General features: G+C 37.7%; 1 protein-coding gene across 2 annotated transcripts in view; it reads right to left on the bottom strand.

Annotated features, from left to right (window-relative positions):
• Positions 1-12,989: 12,989 nt before the first annotated feature.
• The window catches only part of HECA (hdc homolog, cell cycle regulator), a 175,117-nt gene continuing 171,224 nt past the window's right edge, over positions 12,990-16,882 (bottom strand). Inside the window, exons 4-5 of one of the 2 annotated variants that reach the window (XM_077895105.1) lie at positions 14,362-14,473; positions 12,990-13,078 (exon numbers count right to left, since the gene is read on the bottom strand). In XM_077895105.1, coding sequence (XP_077751231.1) covers positions 13,005-13,078; positions 14,362-14,473 — 186 coding nt within the window. In that variant the 3' untranslated portion in view covers positions 12,990-13,004. Of the gene's footprint in view, positions 13,079-14,132; positions 14,192-14,361; positions 14,474-16,882 lie in introns of those variants that run through there. The other variant, XM_077895110.1, reaches the window with a different exon arrangement.

Here is a 16,882-nt window from a genome sequence, read left to right as displayed (position 1 = left end):
CAAGGCAAACGATGAGTAGTATTATGGCTTTATATGTTGTTGGTTTTCATTAGGCTGAACTAATCTGAAAGATTAGTGAGGCAGGGAACAACGTGGGTGAGAACAGTGGTTCACAGGATTCCTGGAACTTTCCCGCGGTCTCACCAATGTGCACATTTTAGGCTGCTGAACAAAGCCGACAAGGGATTCTGACTCCAAAGGAGCCTGTGGCAAGGGTAGGTTAGTGCGGTAAGCCTTGCAGGAGATATGCAAAGAGGCGAGTGGCTTTTGAAAAGTTAATAGTGCTAGAGAATCCTGCTGGTCTATTCTAGAAAGCTGGGGGGGTGGGGGGAGCAAGAATTAGGCTTGAGTAAAAGTCAAACGGGCACAATACCAGAAAAAAAGTTGTCAGAGGTCAGCCAACCCTAGGGTGTGATATTATTTTATGAACACTTGTAGGGGACAGGATGCTAGAGTAGAGGAAATGTGATCAGGGCTATTGCAGCCTTTTCTTTTTGTGTCTCCCTAGGGACTGATAGAAAATTCAGCCTTGTAGGTTCTTTAACTAGCTGGATCACAGAACTTTAAAATTTCTGGTAACCCACCCTTTTTTGTTGTTGTTCTCCCTTTGCTTCATGACAATATCTTCATGCGGGCAAACACATAGCACTTAAGTTGTACATAATAATCTTTAGGTCACCTTGTAAACATTGCCCCGTTACATTGATTTTGAATAACTATTGAAAGGAAGATCCTGGATGCAAAATGATGGCTAGTTCCATATTTCTTCTCTTTACCATATGTATTTAGCAAATATATGGACAATGGAGCCGGTAGGTCAAAAATGATTGAACTGCTATGCCCCTAATATGAACCTAAAATAAATATCCAAATGTTTCTTAGATCCCTGTCTGCCACCATGCTTTAAGGCAAAGATTCTCAGCTAGGTGGGGCCACCCCTCTAGGAGGCAGATCAGAATGGGGGAGAAGGTATAGGGAGTAACTTGAAAAAACAGATCCCACACTATTATGTATTTGGAAACATGTTTAAATACATATTATTTCAGTAGGACTTTAAAAAAAAAGATTTATTTATTTATTCATGAGAGACACAGCGAGAGAGATTCAGAGACATAGGCAGAGGGAGAAGCAGGCTTCATGGAGAAGCAGGCTCCATGCAGGCATCCCAAAGTGGGACTCATCCCAGATCCCAGGATCATGACCTGAGCTGAAGGCAGAAGCTCAACGGCTGAGCCACCCAGGTATCCCAGTAGGACTTTTTAAAAACTTTATCAACCGATGGGGCATAGACTAAAATGGTGAGAAACACTGTTTAGGCTACATGATTTTTACCAAATCGGAGAAATTCACCCTTCAGCGAGCACTACTTGACAAATCATTTTGTTAACTGAGTTCCCATGACTGAGCTGACTTTGCTGAACATCTACTATGTGATAGGCAAGGTGGTAGGCACTTTATATGCAGAGTTTTATTTAATTCTCACAATATTCCTGCAAGGTTCACGTCACTATTCCAATATTAGGTAAGGAAACTGTTTTTTACAGAGGAAGTAAATTACTCAAGGCCAATACAGCTGGTAGTCCAGAGTGGTTTTCCAGATCTTGCTTTTGGTACATAACACTACCGTTGTAAACCAAATTCCTCTTATTCTTGGATGTCACAACTGGAAGCTCATCAGTCAATTTAATAACGTGCTTCAGGGGGAGAAATAAAAGCACTACATTAGAAATACACAAATGATGAAGTATACTAACATAACTGAGACCTGGAAATACACGTAGTTACATACTATTTCTTTTTGGGATTCACAACATTTGGGTCTGTATTTTTCACATCCAGTCTAAAGATTCTTCTAAATTAACTTTGGCCCTGACAGTGTAAGGGTAGCTTAGATGGTGAGTCTGCCCCATTCCTTCTAAACAGCGTCACCACGTTCACACCTCCAGCCAAATGAAATAGTACCAGCGATTTAAAGTTTGATTTTGTTTTTTTATTTCTTGATTGAATTACACATTGCGAATTAAAAGTTTCTTTTGCAAATTAAGGCAACACCTTAGCCTTGCCAATTCCATAACCTACTAAATGAGAACGTCAATGGCTAAATTCTTCCACGTAAACAGAACCACCTCACGACTTGACACACTGCCTGGAAGCAACTATGATTTAACATTGTAAGAGTTAGGGTGATTTCAGAATATTAGCATGCAAAAAATAGACACATCTCAAAATAAAGAAAATATAGTATTTAGTTCTTTTACAGTTACATAAGCTTCCTCAATCTATCTAAACTTTCTTGATGTAGGTATAAGCCCACTTCCTTTGCTTTGGTCTTCTTTGGGAACAGAAAACTTTTCCATTAATAATTATAATAGAAAGAATAGTACAACAGGAGTAAAAACCATGGGTTGTAGTCTTAGTCTTCAATTAAATAGCTGGGTAATTTAATCACTGTTGGCTCAAGTTTCTCCATCAGTAAAATGAAGATATATGTTTAAATAATATATCCTGTATTCAGATTCTCATGAAGGAAACATAAACCAATTCCTATCATTTTCTTCCTCTGGAAAACTGCAATATAATGTCATAAAACCCCTTCAAAATCTTTGCATCATTCCTTGCCATTCTTTTTCCAAGATAAATGTGAGTCTGAGGATGTGCCACAGGTGTATTGCCAGTCAAGTCAACTCTTCAATGGTTGGAATCATCTCTATACATGTCTCCCTTCACTGCCATAAGAAACACTAGAGTTGGCTACTGGGATTTCTCAAACTGTAAGCAAATGCCAAAAAAATTACCACTTGCAAAGACACAGGTGACTATGTAACATTCTTGGCTGATGCAGTGGTTGAAGTATATATATTATGTTCTGAAAACAATTTGATCAATTCTTCATTTAGGTTCTGCTCCATTTTCTTACAGGTTAATTTCATTTTTGCAACCTCATAAATCTCAGATGCAGAATAAATATTTGGGCTCTCTTTCCTTCAAACAACTCTTCCTGGACCACCATCATCATCACTACCATTGTTATTTCTTTTCTGGAAAAGACAATCCTTTATATAAAGTTAAAGTACAGGAACCTAGCAGGTGCTAAACACCGTAAGTTCATACTTCAGAGTTATCAAGCGGGTAAGGCAAAAAACTGAGCCACTGTGCCCTTTCATTTCCTTTTCCCCACCTTCCCAACACACCATCTCTTTCTGCTTTATACCACCGCATTCCTCCCGTTTGGAGAATAAATTATTTAGCTCGATGACAAACAGAGTCATTGAAAATAGTTATACAGAGGAAACTGCACTATAATACAGAACTCCCCAAGAAACAATTATTGACTATGTAAAGGTGAAGTAGCTGAAGAACCATGTTAAAATATTACAATAAAACATTCGTTCTTTTCACAGCTTGGCCACTAGGTGTAGCTGATGATCCATAAGTTTATATTTACACTTCAGTCACCCAGCCAGACCAGATTGTCCCAAGTTTAAAGAACTTGCCTCCTGACCTGGTGTTTGTTTTACTTATTGAAATGTAAAATGTTCCATGTGACCTATTATAACTTTCAAAATTAAAGGTAAGCCAATGACATCTCAACATACTCTGCCTAGACACTATTGCTCACGACAGTTTGACAGAAATTGGAAATGGACAAATGGTATCTTTGAACAGCACTCCTCTCCAACCCCCCCCCCCCCCCACTTTATCCCCGTTCCCTTTCCAAAGTGCTCTCACCCAGCCTTTTGTTCACTCAGATACCAGTGGCTCAATTTTCTGTCCTACTGGGGATATTTATATCTTAGGAGAGAAACTCTGGAGAGAGTACAACATTTACACTGAAGGAGTGTTTTGAATGGGAGGTTTCTGTGCACCAATCTGAAAGATTGCTAGGTCTTTCTCTGCCTTTCTCTGCCTTTCTCTGCCCCTTAAATCATTCCCCTCTCTTGTTCCTCGTCTTATCTCTCAAGCCAGTGCTGTTCGATGTCTTCTATTAAGCCTTTTGCTCTTCCGTTAAGTATTGATGTTCACCAGACTTCTCATCTCACCCTCACTTACCAATTCCATAAATTCCTAAAGGTTCTGATATGATCAGAAAGGGTTCTAAAACTGAGGATTCCAATACCTGGATCTTTTTAGCTCCAACCTCCTTCCTACATCCTGCCTGCTACACGTGTGCGCACGCACACGTTCCCACCAGAGAGCCAGTAACGACCTCCAGTGTGAGTGAAGATAACCTCCACGTGCTTCCACTCTCCGGCATTGAGTAGCTCTTGGCTATTAAGTCTTTTCAGCAAAAGCCCCAAACATTAGACATCATAGAGCAGAAACCAACCATGCTCCTGGTACCCTTTCTGAATTCCTGTCCCACAGAATCCATGAGTATCATAAAATGGGAAGTTTGGGGTGATTTGATAAATAGCTATCAAAACTGAATAGTACTTATCACTATCTCTCAAAATATGTAATTTGCTTACTCAAATTATTTCTTGATTTCTGTCCTTACTTTAAATTATAAGTCCTATGAGGATTAAAAATTTTGCCTATGTTGTTCATTATACCCAGAAGAATACTGGTGTTTGGTAGGTGCTTAATGAATATTTGTTGAATAAACAAATGAGTCGATGAGTGAATGAATTCATTTCACCTTTATTGTATCATTCTCTGCTCCATCCCCCTTCTATTGTCTTAGTTCAGATCCTATGTCTTACTTAGACTGCAATAACTTCCTATCTGGTCTCACTACCCCGATTTTACCCCCTACCATCCAAGCTTCATGCTTCAGGAAGAGTTATTCTAAGATACAGATTTGATCCTACTACTCAGGCCCAACTAACACAGTTCATATACGCAGCCATGTTCATATTATAATGACCCTGTCTCCGAGTAACACCAATCATTGGACCATAGACTGGTAGCTGTCCAAAAAAAATTCTGGCCAGGAAATTCCAACCAAGACACAGAGAAACTATAGTCAGATCACAGTGGTGTTGAAACAAATCATCTTGAGGTGATTCCAGGATGTCCTTTGGGGGTCATACACTCATATTGAAGACCAGAGAGGGACACCTGGGTGGCTCAGTGGTTGAGCATCTGCCTTCGGCTCAGGGTACGACACTGGAATGCCTGGATGGAGTCCCACATTGGGCTCCCTGCGGGGAGCCTGCTTCTCCCTCTCCCTGTGTCTCTGCCTCTTCCTCTCTGTATCTCATGAATAAATACATAAAATCTAATTTAGAAGAAGAAGAAGAAGAAGAAGAAGAAGAAGAAGAAGAAGAAGAAGAAGAAGAAGAAGAAGAAGAAGAAGAAGAAGAAGAAGACCAGAGAAAATAACCTGTAGAAGTCCACAGGAGAGGACACTGGGTCAGAACAGAGCAATACTAAAAGACCATATAACCCCAAATACAGACGGAGAGAGAAAATACATCTGTCCCCAATGGATTTCTAACCCCCCAATTCAGTCCCCTTGACACTCACCTGTGCATTGTTCCTATGAGATATCCTCAGACTTCTTTATTTGTTCTAACTTGAGTGATTTAAAGAGGAACATCTATTTTATTACTCTGTGCTCTTGCATATGTTGCTCCTTCTGCCTGGGAGGCTCTCCTCACTTCATTCTCTCATTGAAGTGTCCTTCAAAATCCATTTCAAGTGTCTTCTCTCCAAAAGATCTTTTCATAGGACTCTCTACTTTGTGGCATCCCTATACCTTGTAGATACCCCTATTTATTTGTATTTATCACACAGTACTACAATTATTTCATAAGCTCCTCTTTTATGCTTTGCAATTGGAGTAGTCCACTTTATCTGGGGTTTCACTGTCCATGGTTTCAGTTACTTATAGTCAACATGGTCCAGAAGTAGATGATGATACATCAAAAAGTCAACAGGAGCCTAATCCTAAGTCACAATGTCTATGTCATGTCATTTACCTCACTACATCTCATCACATTGGCATTTATCATCTCACATCATCAAGAGAAGAAGGGTAGGTATAATATAGTAAGATATTTTGAGACAGAGACTACACTCACATAATTTTTATTACAGTATACTGTTATACTTGTTTTATTTTATTAGCAGTTATTGTTGCTAATCTCCTACTGTGCCTAATTTGTAAACTGAACTTTATCATATGTATGTATGAGTATATATATATAGGATCCTATACTATTCATAGTTTCAGGCATCTACTGGGGGTCTTGGAACATATTCCCCATAGATGGGGGAGACTGTATATATATTAAGAAATATGCAGCTATATGTAGCAAACAACCTGATTTTGTCTTAAACCATAAGGAGATATATTAGCCATCCTCAGTCAATAGAAGGAAAGGCTCTGAGGCTGGTTAATTCACTGATTCAACAATGTCTACAGGGACTTGGGTTCTTCTTTTTCTTTTTTTTCTTTTCAAGATTTTATTTATTCATTCATAAGAGACACAGAGAGAGGCAGAGACACAGGCAGAGATAGAAGCAGGCTCCCTGTGAGGAGCCCAATGTGGGACTCGATCCCAGGACCCCAGGATCACAATCAAAGGCAGATGCTCAACCACTAAGCCACCCAGATGCCCCGGTTCTTATCTTTCTATTGGGATATTCTCACTGTTGGCTTCACCTTGGACTAGTGACAGGTAATATTAGCAGAGCATTGAGACATATGGACCCAACAATCTCTAAAAGAAAATTTTTCATCTTTCTGTGGAAGAGGAAAACTTTTCACAGAAACATTCATTCTCTTGTGTATCATACCACATACCCCTTTCTGAACCAACCACTGGGATTGGATTTACCATGGGATGGGAGTAAGAGTTGACTGTAACTAATCACTTGGGGTGGAGTAGATAAATACTGGATCAGTAACTCTGACACTAGAAGAGTTAAAAGGTAAGCTGATTCTTTCTGAAATTGAAGGCAGAGATTTTTTACTGGAACTGAACAGGACTATTTTTCAAGTTGTATTTTCAAATAAGTCTTCTTCATATAATAAAGATGTATAGCCAAGTAAATGATATTATAAATCACTCAGAGTAAGTTTTTTTGATAAAGGTTCAAATGCCTTCTATTTGTTAATATAATCATTTTTAATATAAATGTAATCATATATAATATATTGTGAATATATTTGTTAATATAAATAAATAAATATCCTCTTAAAAATAAGATATAATCATTATGTCTTCATTTCTAGCCCTTAAAAATTCCCTTGTTAATATGACTAATAAACAATTTCTCTGAGCCAAGAAAACCATGTACACGTTGGCAGGTGATTAATCTCAGTGCAAAATGAGTGGAACCTAATATTTATGAACAATTTATTGATAGCTATGTATATGGTCTATTTCCATGAATAGATGCACTGGCCCATATGCCAAAGCCAAAAACAGAATAATATTAGTCTGGTAAGATTGAAACAGGGAATAAGAGAAATCTAATACGCAACAGCTTTTGTTCTATCCTCTCATTGCCTGCCCTACCTTTCCACAATATATCCTGGTCTGCATTCCAGTCATGGATTCCACTTGAGAATTCCCTTAATCTTACTTGGCCACAGTGACTGGTGAGAGCTACCCAGATTGACTCAACTGAACCCATCATCATACCTCATCTTCCTGGCTGCAGCTAATTTGTCCACAGATAACAATGGATCCAGTAAAAACCTTCCCAGGGAGTTTTTAACTTCACAAAAGAGAGATCAAGTTTTAATCCCCCTCTAGTGATGAAATTGAGCTTGGAAACTGCTGTGAGCCTCACTTCCAGCTCTGTGGAAGAAGCAATGTGAAGAGAGAAGCAGAGACAAAGAAGTGATCTGTTACCATATAAGTCCCTGACGCCTACTTGCAATTTTGCCTTTCCTGGAGTTTGGTTACATGAGACAATACAATTTCCTGTTTCTGAACTAATTTTAGTTGGGTTCGATTACATGAAACAAACTCACTCTGACTAATATATACTAACACAAGTTTCATCTTAATTTGGGTTGTTTTTTAAATGTTTCATAGAAATATGTGTTTGAGGGGGAACTTTTATTTTAGAACTATACTAGTGAGTGACTTAAAAATGTTATTTTTTTAATGAACATAAGGTATATAAAGTGCCAGCATTAAAATTCACTTTTTTCCCTCTCAGATGAAGCTTACAGCATCCTCTTCTACTAATATTAAAATTAGCAATGGGTGCCGTCCAGATTTCCCTCCAGGACTAAAGAACCTATTCCTTCAGTTGCCGAGAATGCTGCCAGAAGACAGCCTACAGCTGACAACTCTCTTTCAGAATGGTCTCATTACTTCGCCCAAGGTCACATCCCTTCCTCGAGGCAGCCTGCCTCCAATGACCGGTTAATGTTAGGTACAAAGGCCTGGCTCCCTCACTCCAACTCAGGGCAACCCTGAAAGGCCATCTTAGTATCAGAGCTTCCCATGGGGTGGGCTGAGAACTTCACTGGGGCTGCATTGTCTTTTCCTCACCCCCTCAGCTCCCTTCCCTTCTCTTCTCTTCCCTTCCCTTCCCTTCCCTTCCCTTCCCTTCCCTTCCACAGGCATTGACTTCCCACTCAACTCCCAGCATGCTAATCTCCATCTCAGAGGCCACCCCCTGAGAAACCCAATCTGCAACACAGTGCTTTTTAAAAATCATCAACCATAAAGATATTACATGGCCCTTTAAGAAAAACTCAGTAACTATTTAATGGCTCCTTATACTTTCCTAGCACTATCCTAAGCACTACAGAGGACAGAATAAAAGTATAAGGCACATCTCCTGCCCTTAAGAAATTCACAGTCTCATTGGACACATGCAACTTAAGCAATCATTTTCATACAACTCAGCAGTGTGCTCAGATGAGGAAAGCTAAAAGGAAGCCCAAATTGGCACACAGTAAATGGTTCATAAATATTCATTGGATGGATGGATGAATGGATTGGTGGATGGATAGATGGAAGAATGAATGGGAAGAGATATATGTGAGCTGGGATAGACCAGAAAATGTAGGTGAAGCCAGTTTATATTTGCCACTGCCACCCTTCTTCTATTTGTTAATGTCCTTTATCATCTCCTACTTTTCACATCAAAAAATAGAATAATCAACCCAAGTGAACACACAAAATCCTACTAGGAATTCTGCTTTGGTTTGGGAGGATTTGGGGAAGAAAGAGCCTGCCCTTTGCCCCTGTGCTAAAATCTAATCTCTAACATACTCTCTGGATGGCCAAAGTGAACCAAACATACTCCCACCTCACAACCAATCTGTCGAGAAAGAGAGCTAATAGTCAGTAATGATCATACCAACGTAATAATAATTTCTTACATCATGGTAGTGTTTTATGGACCTGATTCTTGCTTTATTTGATCCTCATATCATCCTGGGAGGTAGAAAGGATAAATATCATCGTATCCCCTTTCACAGATGGAGAAACCGAGGTCTAGAGTCCTACATATTAGAACAGAAATTAAAGTGAAGTCTTACTTCCATTGCAGTCCTATAAACGATTAGAATTTACAGAGACTATTCATGGGGTTCTGTCTCTGAAGACTACCAATTGAGGTTATTTTGTAATAATATAATTGATATTTTTAGTTCCAGTAGCACAATGAGTTTTGGAGTCAGTAAAGGTCAGTAAATCTTAACCAAGCAGAATTTGTATTATTGCATATAGTATTCAGAAGTGATGTAATTGAACATAAGCCTTGAATTAGAAAAACAGAAGTTTATTGAATTAATTGTACCCATATTTGGACAGATAAATATGTGTATTACATTCTAAGTGATAAATCTCTTTACCTTTTATCTGGGATCTTATTTATAATTGCACAACTCCCTAGGAGATAAAAGCTAGATTCTATCAGAAACCTATTTCCTTTTCCACTCAGTTGTATGGCATAACATCCTATCCTTAACTGAGATACACTCATTTTGGATGTCTACTTTGGCAGGTCCCTTGTGGGGTGGAGGTTGGGATGGGGGTAAAAATTAATGGGAAAAGAAATTAGGCTGCCAGCTCCTGCCATGCCCCTTCAACTCAAATCAGCTTGCTATTTCCTCTACATGTCTTCAGCCAGCATATGGCAAAAACATCAGTTCATTTTTTTTCTTCTCTTCATGAGTGTATTGAGGTCATCTCTTGTGCAGTAATTATTCGGTAAGGATTATTCTGTAGGATGATTTGATTTCCTATTGTCTTGTCTACTCTTGTTTCCACCTATATTTACGTCTCATTGACTCTGAAGAATAATGTCTTACTCAGCTCCATTCCATCTGTTCATGTATATAATGAAGATTCACTTTCTAAAGTGTTCCATTCCTGAATCTAAGTCTCACCCCAGCAATCTCACTTATGGACTATATGACCTTGGCCAAGACAATTACATCCTCATTGGCTTCGGCTTCCTCTTCTAGACTAAGGGGATAATTATAACTGTTCCATTTATTAATATGCTCTGAAAAATCGCAAAGATTGCAGGGATCATTGGAATGTATGGATGTAATCTTCATGGCTATGCATCACACATAATCTCTGACATATTCAATAGATTGTCATTTTGAATTAGTGGATGTTTAAGGATGATACCCGAGATAGTCACTCAGAGTGCCTGAGCACCTGCACTGTCCAATAACTAATTTGTTTGGTTTTATAGTACCCTTCTCATCAGCAAAAATTCACACTGAGCAATGGAAACTTTGGTTCTTTGTTAAAAATGGACACCTTAGGCCAAAGCAAGCCACATGCAAGTGTTGTTGGAAAAACTGAATACAAAGTAAAGAGAGCTAAGAAAGTAATAATTATTACTCAGAAAAATTAAGTTTTAAACATATTAAAGAGCAGAATCTTGAATTTATCCATGGTTAATGACACTCTTATGTGAAAGACTGCCATATTTATTGACTCTGAAAGAAGAAAAGGTGATTGAAGAAAGTCTTTCACCTAGTGCTTTAGCCACTGCAAATATGGAAATTTGGGTGGGGGGACTATATGTTAAAGTACTTTTGTAACTTGAAAGATTCCAGATGGGTTTCAGATGTATCTCTCTTGAATGTTAAGAACCCGCTATATAAGGCAGTGTGGAAATGCTGGGCATGTTATTATGGTCCCACCCAATGAGATAATGCTGATCATACAGAAACTACTTTTAAAGATTTTTTTTTTTTTACTGCTACATAGAAAGACTAAGTATTTTAAATCCTCTGAGTTCATATTCCGTATTTCTAACCAAGGAAATAGTAAGCAGTTTAAATAATCCCTAAGTATTTGTTTAACACTGTTGACTAAAGTGACTATGATTGTATAAATGCTCCTGTCTTTTAATTTATCTGTTTTTTTTCTATGAATCTATCCTAAGAAAATAGTCCAAAAAATAGAGAAATGTTTATTCATTACAGTATTTACTACACATTTTATGTAGTGAAAAGCTATTGGATATGATCTAAATGACCACTATTAAGATGTTTAAATTATGGTTTAAACATGAAAGAAAAATGTTGTCATTTAAAATGATGCTTTAGCAGACCTTAATTAAAGTGGAAATTCTATGACAAAATATTTTAAAATTCAAAATAAAAATCCATTTTACCATTTTATTTCAACCATGTAAAGATGTGTGTTGATAAAAGTCTGAATGTAAACCTGTCAAAATACAATGGTTTCGAATATGGGAATGAAGACCTTATATTTGATGGACTTTCCAGTTTCTCTATGATGTATACATGTCATATTTACGGTCAGGAAAAAAAGTTGAAGGAAATTTTTAAATAATTTATCTCTCTTAAAAACAGCAATATTGGGATCCCTGGGTGGCGCAGCGGTTTGGCGCCTGCCTTTGGCCTAGGGCGCAATCCTGGAGACCCGGGATCGAATCCCACATCGGGCTCCCGGTGCATGGAGCCTGCTTCTCCCTCTGCCTGTGTCTCTGCCCCCCCCCCCCCTTTGACTATCATAAATAAATAAAATTTTAAAAAAAAACAGCAATATTATCTGGAGGAATGATGAACAAACAAAACACTACCCAATATCAGAAACTGGAATCGCTATTGACAATCCACAGCACCTGTGCCCTACTGGCCTGTAAATGTCTCCCAGCTTCTTCTCTGCCACTTATGACATGTTTCTTTACAATGTTGGAATGTTTCCATAGTTAGAAAAGCAGAAATTACAATATCAAGAAGGAAATTTGCAGATGCTTCTGTTACTATCCAAAGTAGTTATTTATTTACAAATTTTGGACTAACTAGATACTAGGTACTGTGTGTGTTAGGGGCTGGGGAAATCAGATAGGATGAGTAATGCAGTTTACAGTCTACTGGTAGAGCTACATGTGAAGCAAATAATATTTAACCTGAAGCTAGAAGGATTAGTGAGTGTGAACAAAGCCAAACTGAGGTCTAAGTCAGGCATGGGGCAGTATATGCAACAGCCCTGGACGCAAGAAGGTAAGAACCAACTGTTCTCCAGTATCCAATCTCCCTTTTCTTGCCTAGTCATAGAGGATTCTGCTGCTCAGCTCCTTTGTAGCCGGGCAGGGCGATGTGATTAATTCTGTCCACTAAAATGGGAGCAGAAAAGACATCCAGCAATCTCTCTTGTCCTCTGACCTTTAACTGAAGAGGTCCTGGAGGCGCCTGGGTGGCTCAGTTGGTTCAATGTCTGACTCTTGATTTCGGCTCAGATCATGATCTCAGGACAGTGAGATGAGTCTGAGTCAGGCTCCATTCTCAGCAGGGAATCCGCTTGAGAGTCTCTCTCTCCCTCTCCTTCTGCCCCTCCCCACCACTCATGAATACACGCATGCCCGCTCTCTCTCTCGCTCTCTCTCAAATAATAAATAAATAAATCTTTAAGAGGCCCTGTGTTCCAGGTTACAGGATCATGCCTCCATCACTGAATAACCACATGGAGAGCAGTAGTCCTGGAGAGTTGCTTGGACCCACAGCAGATTTTGCATTGATAAGAAATAATTATTGTGCTCAGCTGCAGAGAATGCGGAGTTTTTTATTTCTTGGATAATTTACCGATCTTGTCTTAAACAGAGACTTTCTTTCTTTCTTTCTTTCTTTCTTTCTTTCTTTCTTTCTTCCCTTCTTTCTTTCTTTTAACTAAAAGAGGCACACAGAGAGAAATTATCAGAATGTAGGGCTTGATCTCTCAACCCTGAGACCATGACCTGAGCCAAAATCAAGAGTTGGGCATTTTAACGACTGAGCCAACCAGGTGCTCCTTAAACAGGGATTTTAAAGATCAAAATAGTATGATTGAATCAACTGGAAGGGATGTACATTTGGAAATAAGTGTTAATTGCCATTGTCAGCTATGGCTGACATGGTGTTTGCATGGTCCCGGTAGGGATGCATTCCCCAGCATTATCAGCTGGTACTCACTCTTCCCTTCTCAACTTGCCCCATGACCTGTCTCTGGAACATTTTTTTTCCCAGCCCCATTTGTTTAATTTCTGGTCAGACCTCTCTTGTTGCAGTTTTCTTTATACTTCATAATAGACTACCACTAATCCCTGACAGCTCTATCTTTGAAGTCTCCTCTAGTCAATGTAAAACTCAAATTTTAATACCTGGTATGAAGTTTCTTTGCTTCACTTTTCTAGAACACTGTTCTCAAGTCTATTTGCCAAGTACAAAATAAATAACTAAGAGAAGCTACAGGAAAGACTACCATGTTGCAACATAGTCAACTCAACTCAGAATAGTATAGTGGAGAGGTGCCTGGCTAGCTCAGCCAGTAAAGCATGCAACTCTTGATCTCAGAGTTGTAAGTTCAAGTCCTATGTTGGGTGTAGAGATTACTTAAAAATAAAAAATCTTTAACAAAAAGAGTAGTACAGTGGAGAATATAGCATACTACAAAAATGTGCCTTGCCATGAGTGCAGATTACAGTCTGCTGAGTTAGTTTTCATTGTTTAAATATATAATAATAGTTAACATTACACAGAACTTACCATGTGTTAATAGATTAGAACAGAACAACCACCTCCATCAATCATGCAAAATTGAGAACTTTAAGAACTATGTCCAATTTCAACTTTAAAATGTCTTAGGAAAAAAAAAATAAATAAATAAATAAATAAAAATAAAATAAAAAATAAAATGTCTTAGGACTCACATAGCAATTCCTTTTTCATTAAGAACTTCATGGCACTTACATCAACCACTTCAAGAAATTAACCCATCTGAAGACTGTTCCCATTTAAGATATCCTAAAGCCAAACAGTGAACAATAAAAACTGTACAGTCATTTCCTCCAACAAGATGCCATTTCAGAATTGAAATGTTCTCCCTTGTTTCTATAATTCATAGAGTTTTTTCATTTATACTGTAACTGGTTTCTTTATTTAAAGAGGAGCTTCACACAGTTTGGAGGACTTACCAAGTTTCAGCTCTGACTTTCCTGCCACGGCCCAGGACCACCAAGCTAGACATCTTCTGTATGCATCCTCATGGCCTTGCTGGTCTCTTCTGCTTGAGGTTCCTGGGCTCTGCTGGAGAGATGAATTATTTGGTGGATCTAAAATATTATTTCATTGCAGCTTCCAAAACTTAAAAAATATTTTTTCCTGAGAAAATAATATTTTATTCATTTATGTCTTGAACTTTCTGATGAGATCTGTGCTACAAAGAAATTTTGGTGAACAAAAATTCTTGGTGATAATGTGTTCCCTCTCTTCAACTCGATCGTGTTATATCTTCTCATAAGCATTATTCATTGATTAAAGGGAAGACAATATAGAATGATAAACAAAGTCTAAGTCCATGACAAAAACTGGCACCATGGTCTTCTGCTTATGGCCAAGATGGAGTAACAGATACCAGATTCACTCTTGCCTGAAACAACCAAAACAAATAGACAAAATATTTGAGAGAAACAAATTTCAGGATCCTGGCATCAGGTGAAAAACACCAATACCAATGGCTGATAAATGAGGAAGAAATCAGGTGAATCCTATGATTTCCTTAGCTTATGGCCTTAAGGAATTTCCAGACTATACCACAGAAAAAAAACCCAGAAACTCAAAGCCGACTCCCTGCATTGAGGAGATAGAGTCTCGGGAAAACAAGGTGGCTAGAGTTCACAGGGCAGAGTACTAGAGATTGCTGCCAGGAAAGAACTACCCAAAAGGATTAAAACTAACAATAGTTGGTGCTCACCCAGCACTGGGAATAGTGCCTGTTCCCACTAGCAAGACTGAAATACTTCATAATTCACAAGCCATTTGGTAAAGCATCTTGCTTCAGTAGTGTGGAATAATTAACCCTAGACTAAACACCGCACTAGGACTACTGAACACATCTTCAAAGCAATTTATGAAAGAATCAAACTTTTTTTGGTAACTTAACTATATCCCAAAACAATGCTTGAGAATATTTTTACTGATATAAAAATATCCAGCACAGAATGGGAAAAAATCTGCAATGTCCAGCATCCCATAAAAGGTTATGAGGCATGCAAAGAAACAAAATACAACCCTTAATGAGACAGACAGTCAATCAATTGAAAACAAACAAGATGTTAAAATTAGCAGACAAGGACATTAGAACAGTTATGTTTTCCATATGATCAAAAATTAAGTACAGATATGGATGACATAGAAAAGACCTAAAAAAAAAAAAAAAAAGAAAAGACCTAAATCAAACTTTTAGTGACAAAAATTTAGTGATGAGATGAGAAATAAATCAAGTGGAATTAAGAGTTAGAAAAAAAGTAATCAATAAGATGTTTCACAACACTGTGAATATACTTAGCACTATTGAGCTATATACTTAAAAATAGTTAAGATGGTAAATTTTATGTGACATGCTTTTTTAGCACAGTAAAAATTATCTTAAAGAGTTAATTAGAAATTGCAGAGCAAAAATGCTTGAAGACACAGCAATAGAAACTATCCAAAATAAAGCAAAGAAAGAGAAAAAAGAGTATCAGTGAGCTGTGGACAACTTGAAGATACCATATCTGTACATATGTAATAGAAGTCTCTGTTTGGTTTGAGGGTGACAGAAAGAAGTTTGAAGAAATAATGGCCAGTAATTTTTCAAATTAAATGAGAACTATATATCTGCATATCTAAGTTCAATGAATCCAAGACACAAGATTTAGGAAAAAGGATACACCAAAGCATATCATAATTGACTTTTTCTAAACCAGTGATAGAAAATTATAAAAGCAGGGAAAAACAGAAAAACCTGTCAACTACAGAGAAAAAGAGGAATGATGGCAGATTTCTCATAGGAAACAATACAAAGAGAAGACAATGAGGCAATATCTTTAATGTATTGTCCAAAAAAAAAAGAAGAAGAAGAAGAAGAAAAGAAACAGAAAACCTGTCCACCTAGAACTCTACACTAAGCAAAATATCTTTTAAGAAATTAGGTAAAATAAAGACTTACAGATGTACAAAAGCTGAAAAAAAATTCATCACCCACAGACCTGCTATATAGGAAATGTTAAAGGAAAATTTTCAGGCAAAGTAAGAGGACAAAAAGGAAAATGGAAGAACTGGAACAAATAGAAAACAAATGTCAAAATGATAGACTTAACTAGATTAATAATCACATTAACTGTAATTGTCAAAACATCCCAGTTAAAAGGTAGAGACTGTCAAATCAGATTTTCAAAAAAAATGTAAGAGCCACCTATATGCTGCATGTAAGCACTGCATAGAAAAGGATAGAAAAAGATATACCGTACTAACCCTAATTAAAAGAAAGTTGGAGGGACTATATTAGTATTGGGCACAATAGAATTCAAGCAGAGTACTATCAGGATTTTTTTAAAGGTTATTTCATAAGGAAAAAGGGGTTAGTCCATCAAGAAGGCATTAAAAAATCTAAATATTTATATAACTGATAACAAGATAGGTGAAGCAGAAACTGATAGAATTACAGAAGTGGAC

This window comes from Canis aureus, chromosome 1 (genome assembly GCF_053574225.1).
Source record: "Canis aureus isolate CA01 chromosome 1, VMU_Caureus_v.1.0, whole genome shotgun sequence".
Classification (NCBI taxonomy): domain Eukaryota; kingdom Metazoa; phylum Chordata; class Mammalia; order Carnivora; family Canidae; genus Canis; species Canis aureus.
Note: the sequence above shows the minus strand (reverse complement) of the source record. Positions and strands in the feature narration are given on the sequence as shown.